General features: G+C 41.7%; 1 protein-coding gene across 1 annotated transcript; it reads right to left on the bottom strand.

Moving 5' to 3' along the window:
* Positions 1-5403: 5403 nt before the first annotated feature.
* Positions 5404-17159, bottom strand: LOC132584648 (vomeronasal type-2 receptor 26-like). Its single transcript, XM_060256548.1, has 7 exons — positions 17155-17159; positions 12685-12976; positions 12133-12312; positions 11449-11754; positions 9846-10073; positions 7534-7660; positions 5404-6308 (listed from the first exon to the last, which is right to left on the bottom strand). Exons 1-7 carry the CDS (start codon positions 17157-17159, stop codon positions 5404-5406), a joined length of 2043 nt encoding a protein of 680 aa, XP_060112531.1.
* Between the last annotated feature and the right edge of the window lie 425 nt (positions 17160-17584).

Raw genomic sequence — 17584 nt, 5'->3', positions numbered from 1 at the left:
TGAACTCATCAAAGAAAAGAAAAAAGTTTGCACTATCTTTCTTGATGGTCATTGATGCTGAAAACTTCATTTCTGAATACTCTGAACAGTGTGACAGAATGAAGTAAGGAGAAGTCTAATGATCTTGCTAGTTCTTCGTCATTAAACCATAATCAGGAACCCCTGTTGGGCCACATCATTGTATGTTATACTGAAAGCTGTGGAGACAGTGTATTTCTTCCGAAACCTGAAAAAGATATCTGTTTCATATGCCACATGTCTACCTTTAAGATATGAAAAAAAAATCTTACACTATATCATCAAACAAGTCCTCGGAAGGATGTTGATCAAAAGGCGGTGTGTGCAGAGTATAAACCATCTGAGATGCAATGCCACCAATGAGGAGGTGCCCTGCCTGATACCACTCATGTGGAACTGGAATGGCTTCTTCCTTCGAGAATTTTCTGTTACCTATTTTGCATGGGATAAGTGGTAGCAGAAGAAGGAACGGCATTAACCTCATAATCCTGGTATGGGAAGTTGCTGGATTTGTCAGTGCAACAGTTTGAAGCCTGGTTTATCAAAGTAGACTATGAAATGCCATATCAACAGAACCCTGGCATGACTTCTCCCACCTCTCAATGACATAGGAGTTTATATCATTCAGACTGGTAAAAAGGCATTTCCTGATATATTATGCAAAGGAACTGCAGCTTGGGTTGGTGAACAGATTACATTGATTAATGTGGAGTGGGAGATAATTGCAGGAGGGATAATTACCTCACCAGGATACTTGCAGAGGGGGATAATTACCTAAAAAAAAAGTCAGGATTTTTGGGAAATACTCCTCTGGCTAAGCGTTTTCAATGATAGAACTAACCTTAGGAAATCCAAAGTTCAATGCAAGAGTTGTCAGGATCTGCCATCAAATGAATGTGCTGTTAGACATGGCTATCTAATACAGAATACATGAGCTGGATATGACCTCTGAAGGAATGGCATGAGCTTCCCTAGTTCTGACTCTAAGGTCCATGTAAATCACAAAAGTCACAATACAGAGCAAGCTAAAAAGGAAGCATTCCCTATAAGGACACTGCATATCCAGAAGACCCCTGTGTATAAAGGTCCATATCTGTTGCCTCCAACACCATTACTGTGGAAAACCAAGATGAAAAGTTATATAGTCAGGCCTGTTCATATCTCAGAGATTTCTAGAAGACCAGTGACTCTGCACATTTGAAATAATTGGAAAGACAACCAAAATGTTTCCCAAATGCAACATGGACCAGCAGCACAACTGATAATGGGTTTGATCCATTCTTTTGTTTATCTTTTGGATCAGAGAAGATAATGGAGAATGGCTTTCTCTCTCTCACACACGAAGTGTTGTCAAGACCTGGATGACTTATGACAACCCCTAGTGGGCTTTTCAAAGCAAGCGATGAATAGAGGTGGCATGCAATTGTCTTCCTAAGTGTTGCAAATCTGGATTTCTCTAGTAGTCTCCCATACAAGTAGTAACTGTGGCCGCCCTTGCTTAGATTTTGAGGTCTGAAAAAATAGGCCTAGTCTGGGCCATTGAGATCATGATAACTGAAGGGATAAAAGGAAGAAAGTGATAACCGCAAAGCAGAAGATAATGTGTTTTTAACTCTGGAAAGACTTATATTTTCCCTGCTACCCTCAAGAAGGTCACATATCAGATCTGCAGATCTATAGTGCTCTGATGACAGAAGCTACACAGGAGGAACTTCTGACACTGGAATAAAATGTCCCATTGTATCCAGTGCTGCTGTTATGACCCCTTTGAAGCAGCTCAGTGATGGTCTCAGAGCACAACGAACTGAGGCCATTGGCTTAAGAGGGCCAGACAGATAAGGGAGGGCCTAACATGACAGCAGATGTTGTTCTAGAGGCAATCCTGTTAGAACCTGCAGGTGAGTCCTTGCCACTGGTCTCTGAGATAGGCACCATGTCTCCACTGCATAGGTCTCTAACCTGGGCCAATAACCCCCCGGCATCCATCCCCACTCTTTAGGATTAGCAGCAGCAGATCTGGGACAAAGAGATGAGACAACAGAGTGCCTGTGGGCAACCCCATCCCAGAACCATGCATTGAGAGCAATCCTTCTTCAGAGGATCTTGGCCAAAGCACTGTGCAGCTACAGCAGCTCAAAGCTTTCCAGCAGTTCAGCCAAGCCTGATTAGCTCCCAGCCTATTTAGGCTGAGGTTTGAGAAGGCTGCCTTGATGTATCAACCAGTTCAGTAACCATAACCTTATGTTCCAATTAGTGTCCCCTCTAAGCTAAGTTAGTGTGAGCCAGCTCAGTTTTTTAGCCTCTGGCTCACACATTTTTGTCAGCTCAGGAGGTGGCCCCAGAGCAAACAAATGTTATGCAGTAGCTTGCAACTTTAATGCCAGTAGCCCACCAAGTAGAATTTTTGCACACAAGACTCCACAACTTAGAGGGAGTATTGGTTCCAGTTACTTGCTGCCAGTTCCTGTAAAGGCTCCCAGGTCTCACTATCCAGGCCTGAGGGCATTGCTCCATTGGAAACTAGACTAGAGCTGCTTGCAGAATGCAAGACAGCTGTAGCCTATAGTAACAATGGACAATCCTGTGTTGGCTTCACAAAGAGGAAAAGAAAGCTTTTGAAGCAAGACATGTGGGATGTCCTTCAGTTCAGGACCCCCTTTTATTGTGGGCCTATTTGCCATTTAGTCCTTGAAGATTTGTCTTCCCTTCCTTCCTTAGGAGGGGGAAACCTAATGTGATGTGATGCTTTGAGATTATGGGAATTGTGTTCCAAGGCGGATCAGTTGTATTAATCTTGACATTCCAGGTTTCTGATGAAAAATTTGCTTGTGTATATAAAACTTCCAGGTCAGGCCGTGGCACAGTGGTTAAAAGTGGTATACTCGAATCTGGAGAACTAGGTTTAATTCCACATTCTTCTGCCTGAAGTCTGCTGGATGACCTTGGGCCAATCACAGTTCCTGCAGAGTTCTCTCAGCCCCGCCTACTTCACAAGGTGACTGTTCTGGGGAGAGGAAGGGACAGTGATTGTAAGCTGCTTTGAGATTCCTCAGGTAGAGGAAAGAAGAGTATAAAAGGCAACACTTCTTCTTTGACCGCGAATTGAGCAATAAGTAAAACTTTAATGAAATAATTGATAATTTATTTTTTTACGTTATATGTATATCCCAGCTATTCTATGCAGACTCAAGGCGGCTAATAACATAAAATATTAGCCAATTTGGGAGAGAGAGAGAGAGAGAGAGCCAGTTTGTAGTGGATAAGTGCGTGGACATATATCTGGGAGAACCGGGTTTGATTTCCCATTCCTCCACTTGCACCTGCTGAGATGGCCTTGGGTCAGCCATAGCTCTGGCAGAGGTTGTCCTTGAAAGGGCAGCTGCTGTGAGAGCCCTCTCCAGCCCCACCCACCTCACAGGGTGTTTGTTGTGGGGGGGGGGGAGGTAGATTGTGACCGCTCTGAGATTCAGAGTATAGGGTGGGATATAAATCCAACATCCAAAAAAAAAATGCAGTAAACAATAAGCAATATTAAAACAGTCAAACAATAAAACAATCAATGGTGCTGCTTCATCTATTCAGGTGGATCATGTAATATTTTCCTTTCTCAACGCGTACAGATCCTAGGCAGTTAGATCCAGTTAGAAGCACGATAGATCCAGATGCGGTGGCAGCCCTCTCCCGTTAGATATTATACGCCATCCAAAACAATCTGTTTATTGGTGCTTGCACGGGGGACTGCCTTTCCTTTTTTATTGGTTTCTTTGGCTCTTAAGGAGCACTTACACTATCACGCTGTATTTTGATAAATGGACCCAAATTCATCTGACCTTTAGCCAGGAAGGTGTACCCTTACCTTCACGCAGCGGATATGGCCACGTAGATCCACAGCATGGATGAGACCAGACAATTGCAATGTATTCTGCAGGGATAGGCCTTTGAAGTCAACTCAGAGATTTTGACAATTGTATACTTTTCTAGAAAGAGCCTGTTTGCTGCTTTGAGAAGTTTTAATTATACAAATTAAAACACCTACCTAGTTAACTTTTTGAAATCCATAAGAGTTGGGAGATGGGCATATTCTTCCCAGTCTCCCAAGATCATGGAGATTTTTTATGAAAAGAGCTAGCTGGGGTTATTGCTTTCCTTACTGCAGAGGTCCTATCCTATCAAACCAGGATATTTAGGCATGCAAGGAGACAGCTGGAAGGCTGAACTTTCCTGAGAAAGAAGAACGCAGTGCCACAGAACATAAGTTGCCCTCTCCTGTCTTTCCAATGGCAGGGGTAGTGCAGAAGCACCCTCAGCAACAAACAGATCATACTCTTTCCCCACTATTGGGTTTCTGGATCCATTGACAAGAGTTTGGCCCCTTTAAGCGAGTGTGTGTGTATGTGTGTGTGTGGGGGGTGCTCCTGAAAACAAGTGCAACTCCTGCAATTCTTGTAGCCTCCCCCTCTCCACCTCTGCAAACTGTGCTTGAGACAATGCTGTCCTTTTTGGAATGGTATAGACTTCATTCAGATGTCCCTTTGAGAAAGATTTGAGAAGAAGCACTTCCAGAGGTCGATGCTCACCTTCTGTGAAAAGTGGACTTGAAACTGAAATTTTGGAAAAGACTTCGTGAAAGCACCTTAATCAAGCATAGGATCGGCACAAGCACTTCTTCTCACCTTTTGAGGGGTTGAGAAGAACCTTGCACTTAAAATTATAAAATCATAAAGTCAGAAGGGACCCCCAGGGTCATCTAGTCCAACCCCCTGAACAATACAGAAAACTCAAAAAAAACCTCTCCCTAATTTCACATGATCAGCATTGCAAAGACATGACTCAAGACTTTAAAAACATTTATTGAGAAATTCTCTATAGTGGTCTATTCTTGTGTGCATATGATTGATCACAATATTTTGAATATATATTGCTAAAGTATTTACATTTGTATATTGTAGTTGTGTCAGTTAGTTATTCACGGTTGATGTTATTTTGTGGTTCAGCCTCATTCCATGGGTCTCTTTGGATTTATACCTCCCCACCCCCTGCTGAGATGGATACTAGACTTCACCTCCTTGCCACATGGCCCATGATTGGTTCCAGCAGCCCTGTCCATCATAGTGCCTCCACTTCTACACAATGCCTCCACAGACCACTGTAGCATGGTTGCTATAGACACTACTCCAGTTACAAACAGAAAACACTGCAACCTGACTTTGTCTGTTGGCTGGGATGTCACTTATGCCCTTTGGGAATAGACTAGCACTGAGACATGGGTGTGGCTCAGCATTCAAAGCATGGAATTAACCATTGCCTCTCTGCAGTGCTCTTAGACAAGGCCTGTTATCTCTGCTCTAAAGTGAAAGAATGCCTTCAGGAGGGATCTTCAATACTTTAATTCTTTCTACTTTTTGTGAGCAGTTCCCTATTGTTCAACTCAGGCCTGATCAGAATAATGTAGCATTTAGGGTAAAAGATACAAACCAGTAACCCAGCACTGGAGGCCATGATAGAGAAGATCTCCACAGCTACCATGTCTTTCCCTTTGGTACTCAAGTAGGCTGGAACAAAAGACAACCAAACACTGCAAAAGATCAGCATGCTGAAGGTGATGAACTTGGCTTCATTAAAACTGTCTGGCAACTTCCTGGCAAAGGAAGCCACAATCAAGCTGATGAGGGACAGAAGTCCCAAGTAGCTCAGGACAATGTAAAACATAGCAACAGATCCTTCATTACATTCCAGGATGATCTCTTCAGTCAGTGAGAGCATGTCCACATCTGGGAAAGGGGGATAGGTTGCAAGCCAAACCGTACAAATGCCTGCCTGAATGGAGGAAGAGGAAAGAAGAATAGAGTTGGCCAGTCTTTTCCCCACCCACTTCCTCATCCTGGACCCTGGTTTGGTGGCCACAAAAGCTACTACCACAGTGATGGTTTTGGCCAACAGACAAGAAACAGCCACTGAGAAGGTGATACCAAAAGCCACTTGTCTTAAGAGGCAAGCCACCTTCCGAGGCCATCCCAGAAAGAAAAAAGAACAGAGAAAGCAGAGCAGGAGGAAAATGAGGAGAGTATAGGTGATATCCCTGTTGTTGGCTTTGACAAGGGGGGTATCCTTGTGCTTAATGATAATTCCCAGCACTAAGGCTGTGAGTAGGGACAAAGCAAGGGCAGTAGAAGCTAATCCAATCCCCAAAGGTTGTTCATAAGACAAAAAGCTCAGTGTCTTCGGAAGACATTGGTCACGATCTTTGCTTGGGTATTGATCTCTTGGGCATTTGACACAGTCATCCACATCTGCAAAGAAAAAGAATGACTAACAGTGGTCCTTCTTATGAGACTCAGAGTTCATTTGCTGACTTGCTTTGCTATAGAAGCAACATGGAAAATTTTAAATTTCTGCTTCCCAACACATTTTAGTGTTCTAATCCTTATATTTAAGTTCCTATAGCTTTGGAGGCCTTTGTACTTTGAAAGAAGAAGATGAAGATGATATTGGTTTTATATCCCGCCCTCCACTCCGAATATCTGAGTCTCAGAGCGGCTCACAATCTCCTTTACCTTCCTCCCCCACAACAGGCACCCAGGGACATGGGTGGGGCTGAGAGCTCCACAGCAGCTGCCCTTTTAAGGACATTCCAGCAGCTGCAAGTGGAGGGGCAGAGAATCAAACCCAGTTCTCCTAGATTAGAGTCCAAACACTTAACCACTACACCAAACGGAAACACCACCTTCTCCCATATTGTCTAGCCTGCTGGTCAAGATCCTTTTAAAAAGCCCTGCTCTTTGTGTCTTATCTGCAGAGACAAGGCATATAGTGTACAGAGAGGGATTTTTCAGCGCTTTCCCATTGCCGATGGAATGCCCTCACTCTGAAGCTCATTTGATGGTATGCTATTATCTTTTCATTGGCAGACCAGAATGTTTCTTTTTCCTTTTTTTAATTCAGGATTTCAAGTAGGGGGCTGATCATTATATTTTTCTTTTGTGAAGCATTAGTCTTGGAAGAGGCAGTACCGAAATGTTTCACCCAAGCAATCCATAATGTTTTCATGCTGCTAGTTCATTAATATTAAATGTTATTATTGTATGATGATTATCGACTTTTGTATAAACTCCTTTGGAAGTCAATGACTATTTTTAGAAATATACACTTAAATAAATATCTAATGCTAAACAAACATTATGTAATTGCTGTATTGTTGCTCTAGAGTTGCATGGTGGGATATGTGCTCTCTCAGTCAGGTTTCAGTAACATTTCACCAATGGTGAGCTGGACCATCCATCAGAGGGTCATCCAGGAGTGGATGCTAGTGATAACCAATAGTCTGTATAAGATATTGAATTTATTTATTTCTTGGGTCTCCCCTTCCAAGCTCCCTAAATAAGGACTCAAGACTCCAGACTCCTTTCTTGAGAATCAGACATGAACCCCTCCACTGGCCCAGAAAGGAGAAAACCAGGAGTCCTGGGAAATATCACATTCATGGTTCCTAATGAAAGGGCCTCAGGCACAACTTACCCTTCTTGTTTGAAATCTTCCCTTTTGGACATGGAGCACAATCATAGCAACAAAATGGCTCCCTTTCTTTCTTTTTCATATGATAACCAGGATAGCAATAATCGTTACACAGAGAAAGGGGCACCACCTGTCCCAACATGAAAATAAAAATATTATTTCATTGTTGATAGCTGAACAACACACAGCAGAGCTCAGTTAAAGTTGACTAGATAGATAGATAGATAGATAGATAGATAGATAGATAGATAGATAGATAGATAGATAGATAGATAATTTTATTTATATCCCGCCGGAGCAGGCTCAGGGCGGCTAACAACATCATTCAGTTATACAAAAAACAAAGTTGCATTTAACATTAAAATTCTGATAAGTTTAAAATTAATTAATTAATTAAGTGATAAAAGTGCTAATGCTATTTGTTCTTTTATGATGGCGGTAATCATTAGCAATTACTTTCTTTGTCAGCGAAAGCCTGTCGGAAGAGGAAGGTCTTGCAGGCCCTGCGGAACTGTTCAAGGTCCCGCAGGGCCCGTATTTCCTCTGGAAGTTGGTTCCATAGGTTCGGGGCTACAGAGGAGAAGGCCTGATTGCGGGTGCATTGCAGCTTCACCTCTCTTGGTCCGGGGATGGTCAACAAGTTTTTTCCAGCTGACCTCGGTGCTCTCTGGGGTTCATATGGGGAAAGACGGTCCCTAAGGTAGACAGGTCCTCAACCATATAGGGCTTTAAAGGTAATGACCAGCACTTTGTAACGAACCCGGTATATAACTGGCAGCCAGTGCAGCTCGCGCAGTCCAGGCTGTATGTGCTCCCATTTAGGGAGCCCCAGCAACAGTCTGGCCACTGCGTTCTGCACCAGCTGCAGCTTCCGGGTTCGGTACAGAGGCAGCCCCATGTAGAGGGCATTACAGTAATCCAGTCTCGAGGTGACTGTTGCATGAAGTACCGTTGCCAGATCTTGGCGCTCTAGGAAGGGAGCCAGCTGCCTTGCCCGCCTCAGGTGGAAAAAGGCTGACTTGGCAGTGGCTGCAATCTGGGCCTCCATTGATAATGAAGGCTCCAGTAGAACTCCCAGACTCCTAACCCGGTGCGCCGCTTTCAGTGGCACCCCGACGAAGACCGGAAGAGGTATTTCCCCTTCCTGGGCGCCCCGACCCAGGCAAAGGACTTCTGTCTTCGCTGGATTCAGTTTCAGCCCGCTCTCCCTCAACCACGTTGCCATATCCTGCAAGGCCCGGTCTAAATTCTCAGGGACGCAGTCAGGCCGGCCGTCCATCAGCAGATAGACTAATTATGCATGCAATCTGGTTATTCATCAGTTTGTGGTGGGAGGTGCCATCAAGTCACAATTGATTTCTGGCAACTCCACAGAATTTTCAAGGCAACAGAGAAGAAAAAGAAGAAGAATTGCAGATTTATACTCTGCCCTTCTCTCTGAATCAGAGACTCAGAGCAGCTTACAATCTCCTATATCTTCTCCCCCCACAACAGACACCCTGTGAGGTGGGTGAGGCTGACAGGGCTATCCCAGCAGCTGCCCTTTCAAGGACAATCTATGTCAGAGCTATGGCTAACCCAAGGCCATTCCAGCAGGTGTAAATGGAGGAGAGGGGAATCAAACCCGGTTCTCCCAGATAAGAGTCCACACACTTAACCACTACACCAAACTGGCTCTCCAGAGAAACAGAGGTGGTTGTTTCCCATTTCCTGCCTCTTCCTTGACACACTTACATCCAAACACTAAATAGGGCAGATCTTGCTCAGCTTCTGGATTTGAGAAAATAGAGTTAGATTATGCAATCCTGGTCAGGGAGGGGAAATCATTCCACTTAGGGAAAACCCAGTTGAAAGATTACTGGGAGCATGGTAGAACCATCATGACAAAAAGGATTCTGAGATATGACAAGATTAGCCTAGTTAAGGTCATCCAGGACAGGGCCTTACCCAGTGGCAGTATATAATATTTCTAATGTCTTTTTCTACACTGAGGATGGAATAAAAAAACAAACCAATGAGCCCCGCTGGGAATTTCCAGTGGCCAAAGGTTTATACAACTCTCTAAGAAATCTACCAAAGGCTAATACAGGCATGGATATTATTTCATTTCTTTTGATTCCTGATCAAGTGCTTTCGAATGACACCCGAAAATGTGATTTTTTTTTAAACATCGGTGTTGCATCTTCCTTTAATGTTTTCTTGTCCAATGTGAAGAAACAAAACAGGCCAAGACAAAGAACGGACAAAAATCCCCAGTCCCTGAACCAAACGTTTAGAGAATGGAGTGGCCTCAAAGAAGACCCTACAATCCATACCTGGTTAAAACTTGTTTGCCATACAATCCTCTCCTCATTGATGGTGAATTCTTTTCCTTTAGGAGCACTTGGATCCATTCTTCCAACTTTCACCCTGAGGAAGGACTTATTTGGGAATGTGATCAAGGTGGTTATGTCAAATCCAGTGCCTATTTCCATGTCGTCATTAAAAAGCACTGCTTCTCCAGCTGAGTTGTTAAATGAGATGCCTTGAAGAAATGGATGGATCTGTTGGAAAGAGGAAAACAACACCAACATCATTTTGCTCTTGGTTTATGCTGAGGTTTCAAAATGTCTTTCATTGTTGACATACTGTAACTGTTATGCCACTTTATCTGTCCAGTTTGGCACCGCAATTATTTTTCAGCTCTACAAAACTGAATATGTATGGTTTAGCTTTTGGGGTCTTCAGCTATTGAAGAAAATGAGAAGGCACAACATTTTGTAAATGAATGATATGTAGAACATTATTTTTCTAGATATTCATCATACGGGGGACACAGCTTGATTTGGGTCCATCGGCAGCTTAAAGACAAACAAGATTTTTGTGGTATAAACTTTTTTTACTCATAATATTTTATTAGAATGTTTGTACAGATAATAAAAGGTGGGGAGGGGGAGACACCTGCACACATAATTCATTTTTTTTTCCTTTTTCACACAAGAAATCCATAAAGGGTTCTAATGTGTGCATAAAATTATATGTTGTTTTTTTTTTATCAAAGATGCAAGTTTGGCCATCTCTGCAAATGCTGTCATCTTGACCACCTGTTCCTCTATTGTAGGTATACATACAGTTTTCCACTTCTGAGAATCTTGCTTGCCGCAGGAAAGAGGCAGGGCAAGTCGCAGCCCTGCGGCAGCTTGGGTGAAATCGGGCAGGAGCACTGGGGGTAAAAGGGCTCTGAGACCAGAATAAGCCCAGTGAGAAATCGGTTGAGGTTTCCTTTACAGATGGGTGGAAATAGTCTCACTTTGTTCTCCAGATAATAGAATTCTGCCATTGTTTGAGTTGCAAAGTGCTGACTACTGTGATCTATCAATCACTCAATCTTTCTTTGTTATAATCTGAAATCAGCTGAGAGTGACACAGTAAGAGAGGATAAAATTTAGGAGGAGGGTGCTTAAACAAAATTATTTAAAAAACCCAATTATATAGGGTGCGATTCAATGGCACATCTTATATTAATTCATTCATTCCTTTATTCAATTTCTATCTCACCGTTCCTGCAAGCATGTTCAGAGAGGGTTATAGAGTCACACAAAAATGTGACTAAATAATAACGAATAGAAATGTAACTATAAAATTAATATTAACATCAACTATCAAACAAAACAATGAGCAAGCCTTGATAACAGGCTTAGATGAAGATGTTTCAGAGTGGTGCAGCTGCGTAGCTCACAATAATTCTTTTTTGCTGGTATATAAGATTCTAATATTATTGTCCACTGCCTATTTAAGGGGACAGACTCAACAAACTCATCCCTCACACACACGTGTGTGCACACATGCACACACACAAAAAAACCCCCATGTAAATATGAATAAATACATCAATAAATCTGTTCATGGCAGTGAAGCAATTTGATTTGGTGACATTACCTGCCAAGGTTGAAGATCTTGAAGTACAGCTTGTTTGCTGTCCACAAGCGCTCTGCTGTTGGGTTTAGATGAGCACATGGCATTCAAAGCATGTGCCACAGCATAGACAGCATTATAGATACTGTAGCTGTGGCCAGTCATGTACGTTTCAAACACAGGCCCAGGGAGACTCTCTAGCCTTTCCTCACCAGTACATGTTTCATTGATTTCCAATACCCCCCAGGGATTTGGAAATGCACAGTCAAAAGCTTGTTCCCAGAAATCCTTGAGAAAACCATCTCCTTGTGCTGAATAAGGGTTCCTATCCTGAAGAAACGCATGGAATCCTGAAAGCGAATCTGAGTGAATCATGAAGGAAATGGCACCATGGTAAAACTCGAAATCCCAGGATCTTTGAGTACCTGTTAATGTAAAATCAACTTGGGCTGTCATAATCCACACCTTTCTAAATGAAATATTTTCCTTGTAATCAGGATTGCCCAAAAACAGAAAAGTATTAAGAGCTATAATGGTAAGAGATTCTCCATAGAGCACATAGGTCCTGGCCTTGCTATTAGCAAACGGTAGATATAATTTTTTTATTAAACCAATAATTTCATCCACATCATCCCAATGGACTTGATTTAAGAGTCTTTTTATGAATGCCAAACAGATACCATGCTGGGAAAACAATGGCCTCATTACCTCCACGAAACGATCTCCACTGTCATCATCCACAGCAAAGAGCCCAATCCAGCGCCATCCAAAATGCTGAAGTAATTTGATAATCCCCATATACTGCTGAGCTTCGTTTGGGGCCATGGAGTAAAAGGAAGGTGAATCTCTTGTTTCCTTCTCCATTGGGGCAAACGAGCCATATGTCAGCTGAAAGGAAAGATGCAGATATTTTAGAAAAGATTTGAATTGAGTACCTGCCTGTATATTCTTGCCTGTTTGAGGGAGTAGAATAAGAATTTGTTGAGGATTGAAAGTTACTTTTAATTTAATTTCCACAAACGGAGGCAGGGCAGTTTCTTCAACATCATTACAACAAAAAAAGGACTCAAAACTCCTTTTTCTACCATATACTTGCAGCATCCCCTCCACCTCCAGCCTGGTAAATAAATTATTGTTGGGGCTTCCTGCCCTTTTACAATGACTTTTTTCTGTCATCTTTACCTCTCCCTCATTCTGAGTCCCAGAGTAACTCCCACAAGGGAATGACAGTTATTTCTAAAATCCTGCAAAGTTCCATACCTGTGGAATTTTGTAGAGACCTAAGAGATCAGCCATGTAGGAAGATACTTCCAAGCTTAATCCTCCAATGACAGCTATTAATTTTTTCTGGATGTCACATTTATAATTGGGAAAATATCTATGCAATGCATAGAGGAGATCCAGAGAGGAACGATAGGTCATTCGAACATCATAGTAGGAGTCATAGATGTGGAAACCGAGACTGACATTCGGTAAGATCTTTGAATTCTCTTTGATCTCCTTAACAGCAAAGGCCAAGACCAAGAGATGTTGGTAGAACTTAGTCACTACACTTTTAAAAAGAGAAGAATGATTTTTGCTATAGTATTTTACAATGCAGTGGCAGTTTAGCAGTTAGATAGAAAGAGACATAAATATTCTTCCTACAATATCACCTCAAAAAATCATAAATGTAAGACAATGCCTGACACAAAATGGATGCCAGCCAGAGACAAGCCTGGGAAAATATTTTTTTGAAGATGAATCAGAGTGGATGACTGACTAATGGACCCCAGAGAGATGCATAGTTTAAGAAAATAGTTCTCTGAAGAAACTACTGACTGATCTCATAACATAAGAGAAGCTATGTTGGATCAGGCCAATGGCCCATCCAGTCCAATACTCTGTGTCACACAGTGACCAAAAAAACCCAGGTGCCAACAGGAGGTCCATCAGTGGGATCAGGACACTAAAAGCCCTCCCACAGTTGCCCCCCAAGCAACAAGAATACAGAGCATCACTGCCCCACACAGAGAGTTCCATCAATGCCCTGTGGCTAATCTCATCAGAAAGTAGCCTCACCCCCCCCCCCCCCTTATCCATTTATCCTTAATTTAGCAATACTTAACAGTATTCACCATACCTGGTAGCTTTTCCCATCTGGTGCTTAGAGGATCATCAAGATAACACAGCAAGCCTCTTACAAATCATTGTCCATCTCTGGAGAACTTATCAAGTTTTTTTTTCCTTTGGGGGGGGGGGGGAAATGTCAGACTGCCCCAGGCAGCATTTTGTCCTGTATCTAGACTACATAGCCATTAATGTCTCTCTGTGTGTTTTCGTATTCTCTGAACACCCATCCCTCACTTGTGTGGGGGATTCCTCTCAGTGTTTATGTTCTTGGATTCTCCACACACACACAAGAGTACACTTGAAAGAAAAATACCCATAAACATAGGTGGAAGATCCCAGTTACCTCCTCTTACCCTGTCTCTTTTAAGCAAATTCCCACAACTAATTAGGAGATTGCCTATTTGGACAACAATAATAAACATAACATGATAGGTCTTTTCAGAATGCTGCAGTTCATAGATCCAAATATATTTTCTACTGGCCTGGAATTTGCTTCCTGCCCCATCTGTGTATCTGGGGATCTAGAGCTTCATACTCATTCTGAAGAAAAGGGGGCATATGGACTATAACATCAAAATACAAATTTCTCCCAAGAACCTTTTTCACAACAGTAATGGTTCAAGTTCCAATGCTTCCAACATAAGTATTTCTTTTCTGCAGGAAAGGAAAAGGAAAGGTCCCCTGTGCAAGCACCAGTCGTTTCCGACTCTGGGGTGACGTTGCTTTCATGGCAGACTTTTTACAGGGTGGTTTGCCATTGCCTTCCCCAGTCATCTACACTTCTCCCCCAGCAAGTTGAGTACTCATTTTACCGACCTCAGAAGAAGGGAAGGCTGAGTCAACCTCGAGCCGGCTACCTTTTCTACAACATAAATGTTAAAATACATACGTATTTATGAGAATACTGCATAAAAATAAATATATTTATTTATTTTCATTCAGAAAACTGAACTGCCACCTACTTGAAGCAGCTCATGAAGTACCACATGACAAATTCATGAAACACCATAAGAATATTATGAAGTGTTTTGAGGCCATAAATAACTCCTGGAGACCTTTCAATGCATCTTTCAAAGCAAGGGATGAGCCAAGGTGGCTTGCCATTGCCTTCCTCTGCATAGGAACCTTAGTCTCTCTTGATGGCCCCCCATTCAAGTACTAACCATGGTCAACCCTGCTTAGTTTTTGAGGTCTGAAAAACTCAGGCTAGTTTGGGCTATTTAGGCTGAAGCAGATTTAAAATCATTAAAATCAATAAAACCACAGCCATTAAAAGTTCAACACAAATGTGAGTCATTTGGACACATTTGGACACATTTTGCAACTCCTTCTTGTGGTCTTAAACATTCTGACACAAACCTTTATCAGTATTATCATTTTAGATTTGTTTTAGATCTGTTGCCCAGATGTGAGTCTTTACAGAAGTTTATTTTTCAATGTATGGCTTTATCACAGATTAGCCTTATATATTTTCAATTTCTGCAGTCTCTCATATTTGTTGTGAAAAAATTCCCCCTTTTTCTATTTTTTTCTTCAAGCCTCTATAACCAGATACAATTTAGATAAATGAAGAGAAATAGACATTGGGTGTATTTTCTTTTTTAAAAGTCCCGCCTTTTCTATAATAGAGATTTCAGAAGATAGTCAACTAATTGCCAAACATACAAGTCTTTGAAAGTGATTGGATACAAATGTGTCATGCTAGATGCATTTATATAATTGACTCACATTTATTATTTGCCGTAGTCATAATCTGTCTTTCTCACTGAGACTCAAGGCAGATGACAGTGGAAATCAATGTGATCAATAGATTGAGATATTTAGTAATGGAACAATACTCGTATTAAAGAAATTTGAAACAAAGCATTCAGTATTAGACATGATATGTTAAACAGTGTAGAAAAATGACATTCTATCAGGAGAAAATGCAACAAGAGCAGGATAATACATACAGGGAAAAAAACATAACTTCAAGTTCACTTGAAGTCATGGGAATATAATTCCTTACGATGGATTCCAAGACAAGTCCTGATAGGGACATTCTTTGAAGAGAATTTCATGGAAATGATAAACAATATGAGAAGTCATCCCACCAATGAGGAGGTCCCCTGGCTGGTACCATTGATGTGGAACAGGGAGGAGATCATTCAGGATACACTCCATGGAATCTGCTTCAGAGACCAGGAGTGATAGAAAGAGTAGGAAGAGCACCATCCTTAATAGCATTAGGTGCAAATTCTGCTCTGACACTAAGACAGTCTGTCTTGGGTGGAATTGACTCTGCTAATCTGCTTTTTTTTTTTTTTAAAGGAAATGCATAAGCCTTTAAAAAGCATCAGCAGAGGCATAATGGCATGCTTCCAACAGCAGCTGAGATTGCATGCTACAACAGCAGGGCTGATTGAGCAAAATGATATATCAGTGGTCAGACCTACAGGGCTCAGCATTATCCACTACCACCCCTTTCCCATAATAACCATTGTCACAGAAGCTTTAGAACCACTTTCAGTCTTTTTTACCAGGCATCTTTTACTCCCCCTGAAGAGCCACTGGAGCTTAGAATAAATGAAGAGCCACTGTCTATTAGAATAAATGACAGTGATTTGGATAATTCTGGAGATGGAGAAAATTATCTCAGTAGCATCTGGGTTGTGAGGGAACACCCCCCCCCCCCAACACACATACACCAAAATTTGGCCACAAACATTCTCTTTTCCCTAGGTGGTTTCCATATTTCCAAACAAAAACGAAATTAAAAAACACTAAGATGAAGCCGGGAAGTTAAGGAAAGGACATAAGATTTATAATTATTTATTATTTAATTAACTTTCTCTCTGAACATCAAGGTGGTCTTCACAGTAAGTCAGCATAGTAATAGGATGGGGCATCCTGTGAACAATTAGACTGGAGTCCAGTAACACCTTCAAAACTAACAAGATTTGGGGGTATTAGCTTCTGAGAATCCAAGCTTCCTTTACCAGAGGCTAAGAAAAGCTAATACCCTGGAAATCTTGACTGTCTCTAAGGTTGGAATTTAATTGAGTTCTTCTACTTTAGACCAACATGGTTGCCCTCAGAAAGTATCTCCAATGAACAATGGAATACGATTAGGAATGACTGCAAAAATCTGAAACCAAGCTCCCTCTGGCTGGTGCATCAACTTTGTTCTCTCCGAGTTCAGTTAGATCTACCCACAGTGATCCATGACAGTTACATCTTGGCTGGACTATTACCATGTGCTCTATGTGAGGCTAGTCTTGAAGAATGTTTATTAGCTGCAGCTAGTGCAGAATGCTGCAGCTAGACTGCTGGTCAAGGTTAGCTATCAGGCACATAAACCCCAAATATAACAACAATTACAATGGCTCCCAATCCGCTCCTGAGCCAATTAGAGGCATTGCTCTTGTCCTTTAAAGCCATACATGGTTTGGGATTGGATCATCTGAAGGACTATCTTCTTGCATATGTTCCTGCCTGGGAATTAAGATCATGTGGAGATGCCATCCTCATTGTCCCACAAATTAAACGTGCTTATTTGGTGGATATATGAGAGAGGGCCTTTTTGGTGGCAGCCCTACAATTATGGGACAACCTCCCCAGAGAGGTGCACCTGGTTACCTCATTATCGATCTTCAGGAGGCGCTTGAAGACAGTATTACTTAGGACTGCATTTTGATTTATTTAGCTTTTATTATATGCTGTCTTAATTGGAATTATTAATCAGTGACTTTGTAGGTTGTATATTTTTTTGCCTCTTCATATAATGCATTATTTATTGTAAACTGCCAAAATCCAGGTTAAATTGAAATTAACAAAAGACTTCATGAAAGTACTTTCATCAAGCATAAGACTGGCACAAACTCATCTTCCCACCTTTTGAGTGGGAGTTGAGAAGAACCTTACACTTAAAATCATAGAATCATAGAGCTGGAAGAGATCCCCAGGGTCATTTAGTACAATGCTCTCTGCATGATGCAGGAAACTCCCTAAGTTCTCAGGATCAGCATTGCAAAGACATGACTCAAGAATTTAAAGACATTTATTGAGA

This window comes from Heteronotia binoei, chromosome 15 (assembly GCF_032191835.1).
Source record: "Heteronotia binoei isolate CCM8104 ecotype False Entrance Well chromosome 15, APGP_CSIRO_Hbin_v1, whole genome shotgun sequence".
NCBI classification, from domain to species: Eukaryota; Metazoa; Chordata; class Lepidosauria; order Squamata; family Gekkonidae; genus Heteronotia; species Heteronotia binoei.
This window is presented reverse-complemented; position numbering and strand designations above follow the sequence as displayed.